Raw genomic sequence first — 22071 nt, 5'->3', positions numbered from 1 at the left:
GAAATCATCTCAACAACAGGTTTTGTTTTGCTGACTGGTGCCAAGTGAACCCAATGGACCTACATTGACCACCGCTGCAGACAGCAGCTTCCAGGCTGGTTTGTTATATGTAGCAACACAGGTATTACTTTTCTGCATAACCCCACAACAAGGGCTGTAGAGCCGTAGGCATCCTCAGGTTCCTCCAGGACATCTTTCCACCTGGGGAAAACACAGCATGGTCAGCTCCGCAGCCATCACACGCTGTGCTGAGGTGTGCACGGGGCAGGGTGCCGAGATCCACAGGGCCCTGGCACGTTACTTGCAACCCAATGAACGGCAGGACCAAGGCCGCTCTGGGCAGTGGCCCCACCAGCGCTCAGCCTCGCTGCCGCGGCCCCCGCCTGGGGGCGCTATAACACCTGGAGCTGCGGGAAGGCTCCGCTGCGCCGCTGCCAATAGGAGCGGAGCGCGGCGGCACCTCCGCCAATGGGAGCGGGGGCGGCGAGGGGCGGTGATTGGGCGGCGCGGGCGCAGTGCGCGGAGCGCAGCGCAGCAGCCGCCATGCCGGTGGACCTGGGGCAGTGGAGCGGGCCGCTGAGCCTCACCGAGGTAGAGCAGAAGCCGGCGCAGCCGCTGCGGGTCAAGTATGGCTCCGTGGAGATAGACGAGCTGGGCAAGGTGCTCACGCCCACCCAGGTGAGCAGGGCTCGGCTCCGCGCTGGGGGGTGTGTCAAAATGGCGGGAGCCGCCCGGCTTTGCTGCGGGCAGGCCCGGCTCCGCGCTCCTGCTGACGCTGCTGCCCCTCCAGGTCCAGCATCGCCCCACCAGCATTGAGTGGGATGGCTGCGACCCCCAGAAGCTCTACACCCTGGTTCTCACGGACCCTGACGCTCCCAGCAGGAAGGACCCAAAGTTCAGGTAACGGGGCGGGCGGCTCTCTGTCCTGCCTGGGGAAAATGGAGCATCCCTCTTGGGCTGAGCAGAGACGTAGAACGGGGTCAGGAGTGTCCTGCCTGAGCTGCAGCAGCGAGGCTGTGCTTGGGGTTGGAAGATCTGTCCTTGCATCCCTCCTTGAGACAAGGACAGCGTGGGGAGCAGCTGACTGTGCCAGGGGTGTTGGAAGGCCTGCTGTGGCTTGGGGAAGCACAGCATCTGCTCCTGCTCCAGTTTGGTATGTGTGTGAGTTGGAATTAGGTCTGTCTGTGCTAGCAACAGAGTATTAAACTTGGTGCCAGCTCACCTTTCTCAAATCAGGTTCAGAAGCCTGTAGGGTACCCACTTCATGGGCTCAGGCTCCTGGAGCTGCAAGGCAGGATGACGGAGCTGGTTTTGTTAGGCTCTGCATCCCAAAGGAGCAGTACCAGCTCGAGGACCCGTGCTCTTCAGGTTTGGCAAACCGCGTTGGCTTTGGTTACCCCATGGATAAGCAGCAGCTTGAAGTAATGAAGAGTCTTAGCTGGGGCTGTGATGTGGTCTGGTGGGTTTTTTTGCATTTTCCTTGCAGGGAATGGCATCATTTCCTGGTGACCAACATGAAAGGCAACAACGTGAGCAGTGGGACTGTGCTGTCAGATTATGTTGGCTCCGGCCCTCCCAAAGGAACAGGTTGGTACCTGGCGGCAGCATGGGGATCAAACGGGGAGGCCTGCAGGAAGGTGGCTGCCAGCTTGGGGGTGCTGTGCGTCTTCTCGGAGGACCGTTAGCCCCATCATACTTTGCCTTCTGATCCCAGGGTCACTTCAGAGCAAACCATAAACCTGGGAATTGCAGGTGGCACTTGTAACGCTGTCCCCTCCCCGCAGGGCTGCACCGCTACGTGTGGCTGGTGTACGAGCAGCCGAAGCAGCTGAGCTGCAACGAGCCCATCCTCTCCAATCGCTCCGGTGACAAACGAGGGAAGTTCAAGGTGGCTTCTTTCCGCAGCAAGTACGACCTGGGGGTGCCGGTGGCGGGCACTTGCTACCAGGCGGAGTGGGATGACTACGTGCCCAAGCTCTACGAGCAGCTGTCGGGGAAGTAGGGTGCGGGAAGTAGGTGAAGCACTGTGCAGCACCCCCTGCGCCCCTGAAGCCCAGGCCAGCCAGAGCACATCGCTGTAGTTCTGTTTGATTAGTGAGTTAAACCCAACTGCTCCCGCACTGACCGCTGGAACTGTCACCCTGTCCCGAACCTGCTTTGTGTTGCCGTGGTGCAGACCTGTGCTGTGCTTCAGCTGCCTCTGCCGCCAGCTCGAGGAGCTGCTGCTGAGTGTCCCTGCCAGGGCCACCGCTCCTGGCTGACCTGCTGAAGGGAAACCAAAGCCTTGGTGAATCCCTGTCACTTCAGAGTGGCTGTGCTGTACTGAGATGGCAGTGGCGAGGGGACAGAGCCACTTCGGGGTTGGTGCTGGCTGTGTAGGAAAGGAGAGGGCAGTCGAAGGGAAACTCCCCTTATTTCTTTTGTTTTCACGCTCATGTATTTGGCCAGTGCCGCCACTTCCCAACATGAACCACTCTAGCGAAGGCGTAGCTGGTAGGAGGAGGCAGGGAAGCTGGTTTATAGCACTACCTTCTGCTCTCTGTTGCTGCTCCAAGCTGGGAGACCACTTTGTTTTGTTCAACTTCTGTTACGATGTGATGTTAACGTGCTGTTTGCTCACAGTGCAATTAAAAACTTCCCGAGGCGGATGGTGTGTTGTCTTTTTGGGGGCTGAGGGGAGCGCTTGCAGGAGCGAGCTTGTGTCACCGCGTTCCTTTCCTCCTGGCAGCACTGATGCTGGGGAAGGCGGTTTTGAGCGGTCACAGGTCTCAGGCTGCTGTCCCCAAGGTGCTGGTTGTCACAGTCAGGCTTGACAGCACAGGGAGCGCTGGCAGGTGGCTTGGGACATTCAGAAATCCTTTTTCCAGGGTTTTTCTGAAGCCACCATCACTCCTTAGCAACTGGATAGTTATTCCTGAACCTTCCCCCTCACCCTGTGCCAGGTCTGGCAGCCAGCAGAGCAGCCAGCCCCTGCCTGTCCCCTGGGATGTCCCCAAGCTCGCTGCTCCCCAGAAGCTCCTTCCCTCACCCAGCAAAACCCCAACAGCAGATTTTGGCCCCTGGGAGAAGCGCCATCACTGGCTTTACTGACCTGAAGCCACTTCCCAGCCAAGCTGCAGGGTCCCTGTTGTTCTCCTGATCCTCCAACAGCTGCTGGTGAGGCCTGGAGCTGTCTCCTAAGTGCTTACGGCAGAAAATAAATCTTTAAAAAGGTTAAAAAAAGATGTAGCCAATGTAATTCTACTTCATGGAACTAGAAGGCTTCCCATCTTATCAACTACTTCCCTTCTCAGAAACAGGGACCAAAAACCTCAACCTGTAAAAATCAGACAGGCTCCATAACCAAGAAAGGTGCGTGGTTTTCAACCCATTAAAACATTTAAACATTAAAGCAGGATTGATGGTTTTTCATGAAAACGCCCCCCTCTGCCCACCCTTGCTCTTCCCACAATGAGACTGCAAGGCCTTGTGATGAACACTTTTATTTACAAATATAATTAAAAGCTCTGACAGTTATTCATGCTCTTCCTTGGAACCTGAAAAATGTTTTTGTTATTATTTTTTTTTTATAATTTTTTAAATAGTTTTTTTTTTTAAAGTGCATGCAAAAGAAGTAAAGCCTTTTTTTTTTTAATCTTTTTATTGTAAGAAAATACACAGTTTGAAAGTGTGAATAATGCGATATTTATGACCAAGATCATGGGGTCGGGGGTGGACTTGGGGGAGGAACAAAAGAAAAGAAGATAAAGAAACAAGAAAAAGAAGAAAGAAAGGGCTGGGGATGACCCGACAGACAGTGCTGGACTCCAAGTACTGAACCAGAGTGGGGGAGCGGGGAGCACGAGGGAAGGGGGAAAGAAGTAAAAAAATCTTTGATCAGAGAAACAGTTAAAATACAATATGAAAATAAGTAAAAGCTCTCCTTAAATTCCTTCTATACACAAAATACACGATTTGACAAAGCCCAATTTGTGCTACTGGGATCCTGTGGGCTCATTTAAGTGTATTCACATTCTCTGCGACAGCAGAAAATGATTATGATACAATCAAGAATACGCCGGGGAGCGAGGGCTCATCCCCGCCGGGCCCGGCATGGTTCTTCTAAAAATCACCACGGCTTCGTCCCGCCCCCCCCACCCCCAAAAAAGTCATAATATGTCACCACTGATATGTACAGCACGATTAAGTTTTTTTTTTTTTTTCTGTAAAATGTATCAAATTTTTCAATCTTTAATAAAATTTTTTATTATTTAATTATTCCTGATGAATAAATACCAAAAAAATAAAAATAAAATAAAATTATGCAGCAGCTAGTTAAGGTAAGGCTGCGGATTTAGTCTCTCTCCCCCTGGGTTTGTATATATTGATTATTATTATATTTTTTGCTTGTACTTTCATTGATTGGTGGTAAAATGAGTGATTGCTCAAAAGCAACATACATCCACTTATTTTTTTTGTCTTTTTTTTCTCCATTAAAATTGTCTCCAAAGTTTTCACTGAAACATTTTTAATCATTGCACAGAGACATCAATACTGTGACATACTATGGAAATACCGCCAGGAGCTGGTCCTGCACCGGGACGTGACGCAGGGGGAAAGGGGGCCCCTGATGGAGTAAGAATATACAGGCACTAGTCCGACACGATGTCAGTAAGAGAGACAGAAAGAGAGAGAGCACGCCCGGTAACATGGGGAATGTTGGTTTTGCAAGTTTTACCATTATTTTGTTTGCTTTTTTGTTTGTTTTTTAAATGGCAAAAGAAATTTAACCTCATCTATAGTCCTCCTTGGGATATTCTAACGTGACCAAATTCCCAAAGCCCATGCGCAAGCTCTCCATGTCAAACGTTTCAATCTCTCGCTCCTGCCTTTCCAGCAGAAACTTGATCCTCTCGCTGCGTTCCTTCTGCAGGGCGGCCAGCTCCTCTTCGATCTGAAACAACCACAGTCAGCGGCCCCGTCACCCAGCGCCGCCAGCCCCGCTCAGCCGCCCGCCCAGAACGTACCTTCTGCTCCAGATGCGCCCTGCGCAGCGACACCCGTTGCTCCAGCTTCTGGAGTTCCCTTTCGTGCTGTGCTTCTGTCTGCATCTTAATTTTGCTCTGGTAGGCGTTGAGCAGCTCCATCTCCTGCTGGAGTTGCAGTCTCAGGGCTTGGCATTCCGCTTCTTGGGCCTCGTCCAGCCGTAGCTGTAAGTTCATCAGGGAAAAAAAACACATTTAAACCTCCACCGGTAGGTCCTCTGCTGTGACACCAGCGTCACACCGCTCTGCCTGCTCAAAGCCGCTGGTGTTTGCAGCAGAAAGGGCTTCATAAACAGCTGCTTCCACACTCATATGGAGGCAGAAGCCTTGGAGAAGATTCGCCTCTAAAAGCCCAGCACGCGAGGGGCAGCAGGGGAAGGACACGTGTTCCGCAGGATGGTTGTTACAAGAGGGAAAGTGCCGCCTGGCGCATTATACAAAACCGCACCGTGCACCATCCAGCGGGTAGGACAGGCAGAGCACAGCAAGGACCGACAGTCCCGCTGTGCCTCCCATCCTGCTCAGGGACCCCGTGCCCAGGGACAGGAGGTGCTGGATGCTGCACCTACCGCTTGCGAGGCCATCATCTCGTTGATGCTCTGCTCATACTGCTCTGCCAGGATGGCGAGCTTCCTCGTCTGCTCGTCCTTCAGACTCTTCAAAATTGTCTTGTGCTCACTCTTTGGAGTTACTTCCAGCTGGTGATTCTTCAGTGCTTTGTACTGCTTAGTTTGCACTTTGCATGTGTCCTGGAACTGCTTTTTGATCTGCATTTCCATAGCCTGCCAAGGAAGGAACGGTGTGAAGAGCACGAAGAGCTTTGGGAATGGAGAGGTCATAGCACGTCCAAACAGGCGGGTCGGTGGGAGACAACCGCAGTTCCCCTGTGCTCTGTGCCCGGTTGAGCTCCGCACACACAGCAAACTCGGCAGCACCAGCTCGGGCCCTGCTTCAGCACCGACCACACACCTGGGCCAGGAACAGGACCCGCCAAGCCCTCCTCACCCAGGGCATCCCCACGTCCCACGACCGCTCCCTGCGGGCCGCCCAGCCCGGCACCCTGCCTCCTACCTCTCCAAAAGACTTTGTTTTTTCAAGGCCTCCCATTTTGCTGCCTCCCCCACCTCGAGGACGTGCTACATGCAGAGTGCAGATCTGAGAACTAGTGAAGGTGTGACACAGTGAATAAAGGCAATGTGCCTTTCTGGACGTTCAGAGGAGCAGCAGCAATCTCCCACAGCAGCTCAGAGGTCTCTAATCAACCCAGGACAGAGCACAGCGCTCTGCACACCTGTGTTCTCTCTCACTGTTGACTTTGAAAGCCAGAAAGCATCACCTAGCCCTTTTCCATACCCAGATTTATAGGCTGACACCAGCAAGAGCCTGAAGAAAGCACAGCTCATCAGAAGCACGTTCTGTAACACTTTGCGAAGGACTCGCCTATTTTTACCCAGCAGCCTCAATTAGCACAGCGCTTAAAAAACTCCTCAGCGGGCTTTCTGTTGCAATAACCTGCAACTTCCTTACACCAGAGCAGTCCTGCGCAAAGGAAAGGGATGCAAGGGAGAGCACGCAGCACTGGTGGAGAACCGTGGTTCTGCAGCATGGATGCTGCACCAGGGAGGCAGCGAGCGCACAGACCAGCCTGCCTGGCAGGACAGGGGTTGGAAGAGGAGGAAGGAAACCTTCCAGCACCTTCAGGTTCTTTGGTTGCTGCCGGAGCTCCATGAAATGCTTCCTGTGCAGCTCCCGCTCTCGCCGCTTGTTGTATTCCAGCTGGTTCTCAAGCTCAGTCTGGTGCTGCAGCCGGATCAGGTCCATTCGCAGCTTCTGCAGCGTGTGCAGCTGCCTGTACTCCAGCTCGCGCGTCGACTCGTCGTGCCGGATCAGCATGGCATGCTCCATCTCCTTCTGGGTCCGCTTCTTGTTTAACTCCTGCATAAGCACAAGACAAAAGCTGAGGTGTGATTCTCTCTCCCCAAAATGCAGCAGTTGTGTTTGTGAGGCCGGGTGTCCTGGTCACTCCTTGAGGTGGCATCAAGGATTTCCATGTGCCACCGGGAAACACAAACACAGCAGCGCCATGAGAACGCTACCAAAGCGTCCACCCAGCATCCATCCATCATCGGTCACCTGCTCCTCTGGCAGCTCCTGGGTCACCCAGGGACTCTCCAGCAGGTGGCACTGGGATCACACATGAGCCCTGTGCAACTGCTGAGAACCACAGGAGTGTTTAATAAACACACCCTGGGCTGAGCTGATGGAATCGGAAGGCTCTTATTTTTTTGGTTTAAATTACCCTGAGCCCCTGCTAGACACTGGAAGATGACACTTCTCTCATATCAGCAATACCAGAGTGGCCAAAGCAGAGGTGAAGAGCTCCAAGTAAAGAAAAGAATTTAATCTACCACTGTGTACAGGTGGTTTTCAGCCCCCAGCACAGCACAGTTTAAAATGAGGATCCAGCCCAAGCTTCACACGATTTCACAATATGCACACAAGGTGCCTTGCAGTCCAGGAAAACCTTCACCAAGTTACAAGCCAAGGAAGAGGACAACACCGGATTCTCTCTCTGATTACTGCTAATATTTCTGTCTTAAGGTATCAGCAACAACCTGTGGAGCATGGAGCTGAATCCAGCTCAGTTAAGCAGCAGCTACAGCTGTACCCCTTGCTGCTACCTGGTGACCTTCACAGATGGTCTGCTGGTACCTCTCCGTTTCAGCTCTCAGCTTTACAAACTCATCACTTCTCATTAATGAATTATTGCTCGCTCTGTGCGCTAATTTGAAGAGCCCAATGGAAAAACAACATCTTATTTGTAGACAACCAGAACACAAAGAGAACTAAATTTTTGATATTTCTTACATTTGTAGCATTTTATTTTGCAGCCTTAATATTAGGGTTTTTTTAAGGTTATTACTGATTTATTACACATATTTCAACATGCGGTGGCTCTCTTTAGCCAACCAGTAGAGCTCCTCCTATGATGCTCTTTCAGCCACCCCACAGCTCTCCCACAGGTGGCCCTGGTGCTCAACATAGTGATGGAGTCCCCATCCCCAGAGGGGTTTAACAGACACAGAGATGAGGTTCTTAGGGACATGATTTAGAGATGGACTTGGCAGTGTTGAGTTAATGGCCAGACCCTATGATCTTAAAGGTCTTTTTCAAGCTAGTTCTGTGATTCTATGGCACAAACTGCTCTGTGCTGCAAATGAAGCCCAATAGGATCCCCCAAAATCTAATGCCCTGAAGCCCAGATGAAGTGCCTGACCTAGAGTGGGTGGCACTCACAATGTTTCTGTCTGCAAGTTAACTGTGCCACCCCTCCTCGTTTAATAAAAGCAGCCACCTGTGTGGAAAACTATTTCCTAAACCACATTTCCTACATTTTTCTCTCTTGTGTTTAGCAACTGAGAACATGAAGATCTAATGTCAGCGCAACTGTCTTACAGACATGAAGTTAAAACGATTAAAGAAACACTTGGGAAAGGAAGTGAAGAGTGCCGTACCTCCCGAATGTTCTGCTGCTCCATCTCATGCCTCTTGATCATCGTTCTTCTCTTGAAGGAACGGCAGTTTTTGTCATAGTAGAGTCTCTGCTGGCTGAGAAGATGGGCCTCCTCTTCAGCCTGTGTGTGCTGCAGGTTCTCTTTATGTTTGGATATTCTTTCTTGCTTCTCTTTCTTCGGCGTGCTGTGGTCCTCATTCATTTCCTGCATGCACACAGGGGCAAAACCAAGACCTCCCTGAGGATCACAGTGACGCAGGACTTGGAGGACCATTGGTCCTGGCTACTCCTCTGCCATTCCGTTCACAGGGGGAGAAGGCAGGAGAAGAATTCTCTATTAAGTCCCATTTCCCCTCACCACCCATGGATTCAAAGGTTCTGCTATACAGCAAATTGTGAATGCTCCTCTAGCACCCTTACAGATCATTCTAGAAATGCTGCCAGATGCCAGTTTCCTTGCTGAGAATCTAAATTTGCTCCCAAGCATTTCAGTATCCCTTAAAATCCTGGGCTGGCCCAGCTTTATCAAAACAAAAGTCTAGTTCATGTTCATTCCACACCCCTTCAGCCCTGAAAATGATGGTTTCTTGCCTCTTTAATCTTTTCTTTGCAAAGCTTGTATTGTTTCTTCTGACTTTCTAAAAAGGTCGCCAGGTCTTTCTTTTGCTGAGCCAAAATCTGTTGCTGGAATTTCTTTTCATCTGCTGCAGCTGCCTTTGCCTGCAAGGCACAGAGAGGAGAAAAAAAGGAAGAAAAGAGTGAGGGAACAGGTACTGAACCCAGCACAAATCAGTCTTCTAGTCTTCCATTGTGCATTTTTTGGGCTGTCACTCTCCCATCACTGCACTAGACAAAGCCATGGGTGTTCAGCCAAATGAAATCTGCTTGCACAAAGCCCCCATAATGCCCACATACATTGAGGAGTTTCCTCATGCTTCGTACCTCTCCACCAAAACCACCCTAGCGAGTAAAACCCCCCTACTTTACCACACCACACATTTCAGAACATGGGTTTTAAGCAGCATTTCTACAGCCTTGGAGATGTGGAATGCCCCCGCTCCCTCCCGTCCCCTTGTACAGCTGGGGAGCCCATGACTCCACTCACCTCTTTCTCCATCACAGCCACTTGCTTCTTGGCCAGCTTCTCCAGCTCAATGGACGAGTTGTTGGCATGCGTCTCCACCTCCTTCTGCAGCTTGAGGCGGTGCTCGTCCATCTCGGCCTTCAACTTGTTTTCCAGGGCGATCAGCTGCTTCTGGTGCTGGCGCCGCATCCGCTTATATCCTGACATCTGTTCCCGCAACTCGTTCTCCTGCTCATGCTCATGGATCTGTCTTGTAACCTGGTGTCGGAAGGGGAAGACGTGCTACATGGTGTTCTTCACAGACAAGATGTCTCCATATTAGCTGCTTACCTGTGAACCAGACCCTGCTTTGATGTACTCTTAGAAACTGACCTTCAGGGAACACTGTTTCCAGGTTTGGGAGGGTGCTATTGTTTAATACCACAAACCAAACCACAAGGTTTCTCTCTCTTGATTTTCACTCCACGCCCCCATCTTTAATAAAAATTTTATGTGTGTTTTCAGTAACACAGCAGAAAAATGTCATGTTATGAATGAAGGAAAGAGCAGGTTATCAATCACTCCAGGAAACACGAGAGGAGATCTGGAAACAAAGTCCTGAGGGTGACATGGACTTACAGGATGGCATCCACTCCAAAAACTGTCCCCAACTCATCAATTCTAAGAACTGCCCCAACTCACCCCATCTTTCATTCCTCAAGTCACCATGGTTCCAGTTCAGTCCCTCAATCCCCATGTCCTGCAACAAGTAGCCTCCTTTGAAATTTCTTCTTAGAATTCAAGAGGATGTCAGACTGAGCTCATTCCCTACCGGAACTGAAAGTTTTCTAACAAGGGAACACTGTTCTGGAACTGTGTGCTCTTAACAAGATTGATCAGATGGTCTAAGCAGATTTTTAAACCCTGCTCAGCTGAAACAAACTCACAAGTTCCACATTCATTTCCATGCCTAAGTGCATCCATGTGAAAGGAGGAGAAAACTCCAGTAAGGTGTGCCAAAAATTTTCAGAAGAAAATGCAAATGGTAACTTCCATTTCAAAAGTGTCCAAGATTGAATTTTTATATATTTTTTTTATACAGTCCCAGAACTTCATGTATAAGGATGTGCTGGTATTTTGTATGATAGTTCTGGGAGCCAAAAGCTGGAGCCTTTAGTACATGTGCAGAGCTGTGGTCCTTGATTCTGTACAAGGGGACCTCGTACACTTAAAATGTACGAAGTGAAGAGCACAGTCCTCTGAAGCTGATTATTGAAGCTTTATGAACCAACGGGCCTTCCTGCAGCCTACAAAAGCCCAGCCTTCCCGATGGATTTCTCCAAGAGAAAGAACTGGCACCTGCTACATCCCTGCTGACACTCCAAGGCTGTTCTCCAGAGATCTTCAAAGGAAGTTCTGACATAGGATGGGACACACCTACAGACCTGAGAAGCAGCGACCAAGAGTGAGCTCCAAACTCAACAGGCAAGTTCAGCACCCCAGCTGACATGTCACCCGAGGCAGACAGGCTGCCACCTCTCTCAGCGCAAAGAGAGGGCTGTGAAGAGCAGGTTAGGAAGAGCCTTCCAAAGCCATCACCTTCAAAGAGATTAACAACAATTCACAGTAAACAGTCACCAAGAAAATGATAGCCAGTGTCCCAACGTAGAAATAAGCCATGAAGGATGAAGCTAGTGGACAGCCTCTGTTTTGCCCAATCCATTCCAAAGACAACCCTGGAGAGAAAACTAAACATCTAATTGCAAAGAAAAGGAAGAACTAGCCTGACTGCGGTGCTGTGTCAGACCCCATCACCAGAAGTGATGATGGTGGGATCATCACATTAGTGAGGTCAAACCTCAACTACGAGGTGAGTGATGATGCATAAATCACATCCTCCTTCTACAAGGAATTCTGGGATGTTATTTTGAAGATGACTGGATTAAATACATACTTACACCTTATCAATTGGTGTAACATAGCAGCCTTCAAGTGCTTGGGACTAGGTAATGAAACACACCTAAGCCAGATTGCAGGAATATACAAGGTTGTAGAAATGACTACAGAAACACACACACAGCATAAGCCCTGTGTGTTGCTATAGTTCAAAGAATTTGCTTGGTTTTTAATATAGCAATGGCAGCTGTACTTTGCAGAAGTTGGGAAATAGTTGTAGGAACCTGCACATTTCAGTCAAGTTCAGCAAGAACAAGATCTCTGTCAGAAGTTTCCAGGTAACGAAGGTTCCTCTGAGCCAATTCCAAGTGAATTACGAGAGATGGATGGCAGGTAGACAGGCAAAACCCCAATATGTCATTTACTATGTTCAATGACATATGACTTGCCGAGAACAGACTTGGTCAGGGGCTTGTGGAGAGATGCAACCACCACGCAGCAGCGCAAGATCTTCCTGATGCTATTTTTGAGGCCCGGCCTTTCCGCGAGCAGCGGGATGTTCCACGTGGCGCACTCGGTTCCAAGAAGTTGGCAGAACAAGGCAAACAGCAAGAGCGCAAGAAAAAGTGGATTTAAGAATCCACCAGCAACTTTGTCAGTGTCCCCTTTGGTCTGATCTCTAATGGGATTTAGAATGTGCACTCATTTATTTACAGCAAAAATCACTGCACTTTTTTTTTTGCTGCTTCTGTGCACCCCATTTCCAGTTTTGCTCAGCTTGTGTCTATCAGGACAGGAATTCCATCGCTGAAAGACTTTGCGTTATGTCTGCGATATTTATCCGCAACAAGAGGATGTAATTACTAATTATACCACTAGCTGATAAAGCCTTCTAGTCACAGCAGAAGATGAAACTTTAAAAAGTCAGAGGAAAACAAAAGCAGCATTTCATTCCTGAAGAGAGAACAGTAGACTTGGTGGACATTTTGTAGATTTAATGTCTGCATGCTCATGCTAAAGAACTAATTTATGACCGTAATCTCTAACTGAAACCAACACTCTTCAGAATTCTGGCTTTGAAGACAAGGTCTCCAAAAGGTGATTTCAGAGCACGGAAGAAAATGGGAAGAAAATAACTTCAGTTACTGAATATGACCATTCAGTACCAGAGAAGTCCTTCAGACTAAGCATATCAACATATGAGTGAAGGATTATGGTTTTAAAAATGAAGCCCCTAAAGAACAAACAGCATGAGCAACCATTTTAAAAAGAGAATTTGGGGAAGTTCCAGTAATCACCTTTCTGGTGTTCTTAGACAAAGGCACTTGGAACTTTACAAAGTATTGCACAAACATAATCCCACAGATTATGACGGGAAAAAATATGCCAAGCTAATTGGTCACTGCCAAATTTGATCTCCACATAACCAGAAAATGTCAGGATCCTCTAAAGCAAGAAACTGCAGTTTCCTGAAGCTCCATCTGCAGCAGGCAATAATCAATCAGGTCATCAGCAGAACCAAAAAACCTGCATAAACCAGAACAGCTTTTATTAAGGTGTGACATTTTCTCAGTTTCTTATCTCTCTGTATCTTTGGCACACGCAGAACTGAGAAGAGAGATGCTTTTTCCAACCTACTCCCACAGGCAGTTCACTTGCCATAAAAATCCAAACTTTCTCTCGTTCACCCCTCCAAGATTCTTGCCTTACGTAAGGAAGTTGGGCTCACAACTTCTCCTCCAAACCAGCAGCTCTTTACAGTTCCTTCTTCTACATTTTTTTTAACCAAGATACTGAAGGCTCTCCTCAAGGACAGTTACTCTCACCTCTCAATAACCAGATGAATTACTGAGCTCCTCTTTGCTGGATGAGGTAGAACAGAGACCAAGACACTGCCAGCAGCCTCTCACAGCTAGAGAAGAACTTCGAGATGAGTCCATTAGGAGACACTCAACCATCTGGAATAAAATGTCATTGCTTCGGCAGATGAGGGTGCAAGAGAACAGCCTTTGTGTAAATGTACCTGGTTTTGGAGCCAGACTGCCCTGGTGTCACGTTCATGGCCACATCCAGAGAAGCCTATTCACACCTACCCAGGTATCTGGCTTCAGATGAGATCACACAATTCTTTTGCTGGCATTTGGATTTCAAAGAGAAAGCCAAGGCCTTCAGTAGAGCCCACATCACCTCATCCTCCTATGAAGCTTTAACTATTAGATCTTTTCATTTGGAAACTGTAAAAGCAGCTATTGAGGAAACACGTAAGACAGTGAGAAGTTAAAGGGTCAAGCATAAAAGACATCCAGAAATGCAGATCGATGCATCTCTGCACATATTTAAAAGACACCTTTCACTTGAAAAATCTTGATAGGTGTAGCCTTATCAACACACACAACCTCTACCCTTCTTTTCAAACAACAGCTTTCTGAGCTTCAAGGCATAGACTTCTAGTTGTAACTTTTAATTTCTGCATTGCTGCTGTCTACAAAATAACGTGGAGATGTAAAAGGTACCTGATCTCCGTTTCAGGTACTAACTTTCACCGCAACAGCAGAAGTATACAGCCTGTTCTCTACCACTGTTCCAAGTGAGTGATTGTTACTGTTGCCACAGGAATGTCATACCAAAAAAATGTGGTCTATGCCATGACCAAGGAGAAAGGTGGCCTAGAAAAGAGTAACTCAAAATTGTTGCTTGAATGATGACCAAAGGTAAGCTCCTTCAGCTTTCTTAACCACATTTGCTCATTTTTCATTATTTTCTTTTTTAAACATGAGTAATATCAAAGCATCACTGAAAGACTAGAAAGGTACATTCCCAGCCTGTTTCTTTGTGCATAGCCCATTTCAGTGTTGCATTTGAAGTCTGTTCAGTTCCCTTCTTATTCACGTGATGCTCTCGCAGAGCAGCAGGGCAGGGGAATCATTCTTAAAATCCCTCGGACACGTGGAGCACAGAGCTGTCTAATGCAGTTCTGCTGAGACCCACTGCACTTAGTGGAACTACTTGAGCTTGTTTTTGCAAAGACACCCAACTTCCACGTTGAGAACATCTCCATCAAGTTGCCCTCCTCTCTTGTCAGGTGGTAGCGTTCAGCAAATCCCCCAAGCAGAAGTTTTTACACCCAAAAGTATCACCCTACATTATTGAGTCTGGGGTCAGAACTCCTGTTTTCCGATTCTCTGCAATACAAGCCACCCAGCTCTCTCAACTGCATAACCTCTCCATGCCCAGTGCTGAGAAACCAACTGGTGGTCAGCAGCAGCGATGGGGGGAACCATCGAACCACGTTGGTTTGCTTCATTTTTAACACTGTGACATCTTGAGCGTCCATTCACACAGGATTCAATTTTAAGGTACCACTGAAGGAGTAAATTAACACGAGAGATTAAGAGAGTCTGAACTTCTGGTTTCATACTATAAATATCAGACATGTTTAGGGCATTGTCCTCGTATCAGCTACACGCTATTTAAGCAGGAGACGAGGGGTTGTGTACAAGAGATGTGTTCCCTTGGCCCGAGGAGCAGCAGCATTCGGCACCACCACTCACTACCACCATCCAGCCGCTGAGCGAGGGCACACTGATAAAGTGTGTGACAGCCACGACAGCCCTTCAAACCCTGGCACACACGCTCCTGTTCTTCACGTTCTGGGCAATACATTTTTTTTCCTCTAGATTTCCATTTTGGAACATGAAGAAGTGGGAATGAAAGGTTATTAAAGGGAAAGCTCATCACAAGGTGAACTGAAATTAAATATTTCTTTTGTAAAGACAGGGAAACTTCTCCCCCATCATGTAACCTCAGAACCTGAGGACATGGTCACAACTCCTGTAGTAGCAAGGTGCTGCTTTGGGAACTTCCCTCTATACTGGGAATGGCATACGTGTGCGTACGATGGGGACAACAAAGCTTTTGCATGACACAGACTAACATGTGCTTTTCCAAAGGTCTGCTGGCTAACACAGTGAGCTCATGGGGGCTCCTCTGTCCCCCAAAAGAGACTGTACTGCTCACCCCAAGCGTGCAGCCTAAGCCTCTCAGCATGAGCCCAGACACACTCTGTATCACAGCATGTTCCACAGAAAATAAACAAAGTTCTTCAAAAAAGCCCACCATCTTCCTCATCCAGTATGAATTTTATCTTTATCACTGTCTGGTCACTGAAGCAGAGAGATTTAGCAAATCCAAGTGACCAAGGAATTAAAGCAGAGTCCCAGCCCCACAGGAGGCTGCCATGGGATTCAGGAGTGACCTTGGGACATGAGTTGTGTTCTCCGGAGCTCGGAGGGCTGGCAAGACCTCACAGCCCGTACCCTCACACAGTACCCTCAGCTCCCAGGGGGCCCTTGCCATGCGACACCTTCCAGCCACCCAGGTAGCCCAGAGGTGACATGTTCAATAGGGATGGGAGTTACAGACCCTGCTGCTGAAGGCAGGACAGAAAGAGCAGCAGCTTCCCATGGGGAGAAAAAGAATATGAATATATTCACCACATATATTTATCAATCAGATTGTATACGTTTGGAGTATGATACTTGAGTCATTCATCACTTCTTCCCTCCAGCCAAGCTATCTGGTTCCTACTTTTATTTGCTCAGCGCAGGCAATAGTGCTGGCGCTCTGCTGGGTGCAGGCACACACACACACAGGAAAAATCCACACGGCAGAGGGTCTCCAGACTAGAGGTCCCACCTGCGTCAGGTGTGCTGCATGAAGTCCTCTAGTGCACACATTTCTAGGTCACTCTTGAAATGGGGGGAGAGAAGGGAGGGAAGGGCCAGCAGGGGACACTGGCTTGGGGAGCACTCGGGGTACAACCACCCAGAAGTGAACCTGCAAAAGATGGAACTCGGATGCTCCCCTCAAATGTCAGTCCATGAAGAAGCACCTGGCCAGAGATCTGAATGCCACAGCATCATCTGAGATTTTAACAGCAGCAGGAAACCACCACTCGGAATAAGAAAAATTGGCTACGGGCTGTGCTGCTGCTTTTCGCTCTACTCACAACCTCTGGCTGTGGTCACACACACACGCTGTGTCTTGTGCATGTAGGAATGGGAAGCGATTCGGGGGATCGAGAAATGGTGGTGTAGAAGGACCCCACCGATCAGGCAGGGTAAAACACGAAGGGGAGGGCTCGCTGGTGTAATTTCGGGGTTGGTCTAGGATGATGTCATAGCACTGAGCGAGTGCCATGGCCAAACAGTGGGTACTTCCCAGCGCTCCCCATCTGTCTGACCTCTAATACCGTCGGGCTGAAATATTTAAGATGACATTTATTTTCGCTTTAAAAGGCCATTTTTCATTCCTCTCCCTCCAAAAGGCTGCGAGGGACCGCAGCCCCATTTGGATGCGAGGTGGGGGAGGCGGCACGAGAACTAACTCTGCCGGCACACACCCCTTTCCCTACTACAAAGGCACCCACAGCAATCACATTTGCAATAGTACAAATCTTGATGGATTCACCCCATCCCCCTCCTCTTTGTGAGCCCTCTCCGTTATCGCAGCCCGGCAATCCTTCCTAGGGATCAAGCTGGAAAATGCAGTCACGGCACAGTTGCTTGAAATAAATGAATGAATGAAAAAACAGGCAGCGGCTCAGCCGGGGAGCAGCAACCTTATTGTTTCCAAAGCCATCTGCATCTCCATAGCATTAAAGCATATTTCACACAAGCACATATATAGACTTTATGCACATGCAAATAAACATATTAACAAAAGAGACAGGTGGGAAAGGGGGGGGAGGGAGGGGAGGAAATCTGAGATTATATTAAGTTCATCCAGGAAAGTGGCTTATTTCCCATATACTAGAAATATATGCAGGCATTAAATATATCCTACATTTTACATCTCACACACAGAGCTAAAATATCTTTCAGTGCAATATCTAGTTGCTATGCCAACAACAAATACAAAATAAAACACGGGAGAGGAGAAAGAGATAAAAATCCTGACCCCTTTGCCGAGGGAGAGGTGGAGAGGGGAGGTGGGGTGGGGTGGCCGCTTACCAAAGATGCTGATTTGATTGTGGCAAAGCGCTCTCGGTTCCGGTAGTGGAGGGCCTGATTCTGCACAGACTGGGTAGGCCGCACCTCAGGCCTGCGATCCCTGTGGCCCACCTCATCCCTTATAAATACATGATCCTGCAGAAACGGATAAAAAGAAGGAGAAAGTCCGGCTGCGCTCTCCCCGCGGCGGCTGCCTGTCTCTCACCCCGCTGGCTGCACAGGCGCGGCTGTAGGAGAGGCATAGTGCAGCTCTGCCAGCCCCGGCAGCTCCCACCGTACTAAATGAATAAGCAACACATTGCAGGCTGGGGTTCGGCACGTCAGCTGATCACTAGCGGGATGCCTGCTCAATCCTGCCTGGGATTCGGGTTTTTTTATTTTTTTCTTTTAAAGCTCCGGTATTATATATATATATGTGCAAAAAAAAAAATAATAAAAAGAGTCAAAAGCATAAAGCGAAGCTGAGCGATGGGGCTCCTCGGAAAGGTCGAGTTCAAGCGCTGCAAGCCAGCAATCCCATTAAAAACGTGATTTCCATGTGCAGCAGAGAAGATGCTGTTCCCTTTTAACACAGGAGCAACATTTTGCCTCGTTCCCTTTGCTTCGTTCTCGATGGGGTTTCTTTGTCTCTCGTTCACTATCTGCTGTGGGGGACCGGCATCCTGGCTAAAAGCAGGGCAGGCTGGAGAGGACCAGGACAGCTGTGGCTGCTCGGGGATCCTGCTTTCCAGTCATGATCCTGCACAGTTCTAGCACTTTCTCTCCACAGCCCACAGAGGATTTTTTTTTTTTTCCTTTTAAAGCAACAGCTCACAGGTTTTAGCACAAATGGTTCCCGGTGCAACCTCCCTCTTGTTCGCTTGGCAAGGCTTTGCGTCTGCAAAACGGCGCCTGCAAGTTTTGCAACAGAACAAAGCTCTCGTTAAATGTATAGAGGAGAGACCCTAATCAGAAAGGCTGGCGAAAAACATCACTGCGATCTTGTTAATTGAAACGGTGACTCTCAAAAGTCAGCGCAGCCTTTGGGACACCCCAGGCACGTCCCACTGCCACCCAGCCCAGCTCCATGGGACAGTGGGTGGCATTGGCACGTCTGCCACGCTGACATCCACCACAGGTCCACGACTCTCATCCTCAATCTCCAGTTCCTAAAAAACTCAATGGAAAACTGAGATTCTTCCTAAATTAAATCAAGTCTCTAACTGTCCGGGTGCACAATAAAGGCTGCAAGCACCTAGGCCAAAAGGTAAATAAAAGATGGCAACCCTTGCAGAGTGCAGCGGGTGTCTGCAGTAGAGCAGCGGCTTTAGCACCTGCCGTCCCAGAGCAGGCACCGGTGAGGTCTGAAAGCCGCATGGTGAGAAACCAGCATCTCCACCATGATGCTGCTCTCGCGCTGATGCTCCTTTCCTGCTCTGCAGACACTTGTGTCCCTCTCTGATGTCCTCTACTTCTAGCTGCTTCTAGTTCGGATCCACGCACATTCAGCTGCTTTCAATATGATTCTGTAAATGATTTCAAGCAAAAGCCAAGCAAGTACAGAAAATTTGATATAAAAAGCTGAACAACACATTGATAATCTTCTTATACCCTCCATTTTGAGTGTTTCCACTCCATGCTCACCTTTCACTTGCCTTTGCACAGTGAGAGCACAACGGCCAAGGCCATCACAGAACCAAACCTACACTGGCTCCTCTGTACCCACCCATGGGAGGCAGAACAAGCTCAATCAGTCACCAAGGTCAGCCCTCCATAGAAGCAGCAAGACTACAGAGCGTAGGCAGAAGTTGGAGTTTCATTTTTCACTGGTCATCCACAGGACTTTTGTTGCAGCGTGTTAACAGGGGAAGGCAAGTGTTGCAAAAAGGCGATTACTGGCCATTGGGCTGATAACCAGTTTTCGACTTATGCATGTTTGTGTGACAGGCAAGGCTCTCAGACTTGCTTTCCCACGAAAGGTATGGCTTAGGCTCTAGAAGAGTCATACCAAAAAAACCTCTTGATTAAACAACTTCTTACGGGTTCAAACTGGAGAACCATGTATACGGAATAAAGCCGAATAGAAGTGTCCTGTGGTAAAGACCTACACAAAACTTACCCATCTGAACCACAGAGGACTGAAGAGAACTGGAAGCACACAGGAGCTGCTATTCCTCTAGTGCAGCTATGAAATTAAGGTGGAAACAGGCCAAATATTACCCATGATCATACACAAAGGCTGCAGCAGCACATGTGAATGAACGAGGTTCTGAAGGTCTGCTGGCAACACCCCAATCCCTGCACCACCTTCCCTCTCTCCGTTACATGACTATGCCATGATTATGACAAGTTGAAGTTATAATTACTTCTTATATGGAAAAATTAATCTGTGGGTTACTTTCTGTTACTTAAGAGGTGGATTCTTAGAGGGCAGAATGTCATTCTGGTCTTGTTTTACAGGACTTCTGCTTACTTCAGGGCACATAAGACGCTCAGAGCAGAATATAATTGTCGTACAGGAATGCGAATTAACTGCATTCACCATTTCAAATAGAGGAAAAGGGAGAATTCCTTTGCAACTGAGCCTGCAAAAGGACCAGCTTCAAGTGGACAGAAAACTGGGTGGTTGTCTTTGGCTCCCCTTAATCTAGCATCTGAGGCTTCTGCATCAGGCGGGCAACTGCCTTTGACTCCCAAATAAGCCCCTGGAACCTTAACAGGCAAAACATTTCTCAGAAAAGCTGTCACGCCACCAGAAATACAATCATTTCACATGAAGAGTTACCCAATCTAGCACAGAGACCGCTAGGAAACAGAGACCTGTACGACAAATAAGAGTCTCCATATCTCCACCAACCTTACTCAACAGCGTGACTGATGGCTGCTACCAAACATCTACCTACAAACCCAGAAAACAGATTTCTGCTCTTTTTATTCTATTTTCTTCTCCCAAAAGCTTGCTCAGAGCATCAGCAATCACAGCTCCTTGCAGATGTTGGCACAAATCAGGAAATTCTGTTTCAAACTTTCAGCTCCAGATTGGTTGGAAACAAAGATCCAAAACCGGCACCTCAGCTCAAGTTACTCAGTAAAATCTGATTGAAAGCGCCGCAGAAACTCATCAAGTTTGGGTCAGGGTATCTCTCAGCCCTAAATCTGCAGTTTGAACATTGGTTTGTTTTTTTCAAGTAATGTAACTTCCCTGCGTATTTCACTTTCCATCTGTTTTCTGTGTTTATTGCAATATTTGCCTTATGGATGTAACTTCAGACATCAAACCATTAAAAACCTTTTTAGGGTCAATAATCTAGAATCTTCAGTTTCCTACTCAAGAAATCATTTGTTCTTCTGACCGTGTTATCTGCTACATAAACAGTTTTGAGGCTGATCACAACAAATGGGGGTATTTGGCTTGGTGCTGGCTTTGAATTTGCTGATTATATTTGCCAGGACAAAAAAACCCTCCAACATTTCTATAGTACTATCTGACCAGGGCTTCCAGTTACTTAAATGATGCTAAAGAGCAAGTGTCCCAAAACCAATGAAAAAACCCAAAGGGCATGTTACTAACAGTACTTTCATTTTATGTTCAAGGTATTCTGACTAGACTCCTTCCTGATAACACTTAATAATTACACTGATCAGGTATTTTTTTGGTTTTAGAGAATGATGTGGCTTGTTCCAAAAAGCGCTACGGGAAAAACACCCCACAGAAGCACATTACTACAACAAAACTTCCCAGGTGAGTACAATACCTGCTCAGAAGACATTTAGAACAACCAAAGTACAGAAGCAAACAGAAAACTACTCAGTAGGTAGATAGGAGTGGATTTTTTTCCTATAGAAATCAATGAGAATTTTGCCTCAGATTTTAATCACAGCAAAACTGGGCAGACAGATCTATAAATTGCATTTGATATTTACACTGTTTTCAGTATACAACATTGTCAAATGGCCAAACCAACCCCTGCACTGACAAAGCATCAAACACAAGAGTTAACAGCCTGAAGCTGAAACATCCAAACTTTCGCCTCAAAAGGAACATTCACTTGCACGCTGCATTTTTGGTTATGCACACCAAACACAAACCTTCCCAAACACTGTTTGCACAAGAGGATTCACTACCTGGAAAGGACAGCCTGTCTCCCAGATGAACAGGATCTGTAGGAAGGACCTGAATGGAATTGCAGCAAATCCCTTCCTTCTAAGAATTTAAAGAGCAAGGAAAACAGTGTGCCGTAATTCATTTTAATACACTGCACTGAGAGCCTTGATATCTAGAGAGGTTTAAGTACCAAGAGTCTTTCAAGAAAGGCTTCATGTCACCAGCCTGCTTGACACGGTTCCAGAGGCGGTCACCACTGCTGGCACGCGCGAGCCAACACTCAGCAAGTCACTACCTAAATATCCTTTACATCTCATCAAAACAACATCTTTTCCAAGTATGAATCATAAATCTTGATATGTAGGAAAACACTCTCAGCTTTGCCTCAGCTCCATCCGTGAATTCTGCATATTAACCATGGCAGTTACAGGCAACACGTACGGGTTAATTTAATGGATTTGGAAAGTCGCTCAATTTGC

At 47.9% G+C, this 22071-nt stretch overlaps 2 protein-coding genes across 5 annotated transcripts in view; one reads left to right on the top strand and one right to left on the bottom strand.

The window, feature by feature from the left end:
- Window positions 1-508: 508 nt before the first annotated feature.
- Window positions 509-2648, top strand: PEBP1 (phosphatidylethanolamine binding protein 1). The gene is made up of 4 exons (XM_080354978.1): window positions 509-678; window positions 791-900; window positions 1487-1587; window positions 1785-2648. Exons 1-4 carry the CDS (start codon window positions 544-546, stop codon window positions 2000-2002), a joined length of 564 nt encoding a protein of 187 aa, XP_080211104.1. The 5' UTR covers window positions 509-543; the 3' UTR covers window positions 2003-2648.
- Window positions 2649-4219: 1571 nt separating this feature from the next.
- The window catches only part of TAOK3 (TAO kinase 3), an 81920-nt gene continuing 64068 nt past the window's right edge, over window positions 4220-22071 (bottom strand). For all 4 annotated transcript variants that reach the window (XM_080354976.1, XM_080354974.1, XM_080354973.1 and 1 more), the window contains 8 exons: window positions 17509-17643; window positions 9644-9880; window positions 9130-9258; window positions 8540-8743; window positions 6720-6959; window positions 5594-5806; window positions 5007-5189; window positions 4220-4933 (listed from right to left, as the gene is read on the bottom strand). In XM_080354976.1, the coding sequence (XP_080211102.1) occupies window positions 4772-4933; window positions 5007-5189; window positions 5594-5806; window positions 6720-6959; window positions 8540-8743; window positions 9130-9258; window positions 9644-9880; window positions 17509-17643 (1503 nt within the window). In that variant the 3' untranslated portion in view covers window positions 4220-4771. The remainder of the gene's footprint in view (window positions 4934-5006; window positions 5190-5593; window positions 5807-6719; window positions 6960-8539; window positions 8744-9129; window positions 9259-9643; window positions 9881-17508; window positions 17644-22071) is intronic.

Source organism: Nesoenas mayeri, assembly GCF_963082525.1.
Source record: "Nesoenas mayeri genome assembly, chromosome: 17".
NCBI lineage: Eukaryota > Metazoa > Chordata > Aves > Columbiformes > Columbidae > Nesoenas > Nesoenas mayeri.
This window is presented reverse-complemented; position numbering and strand designations above follow the sequence as displayed.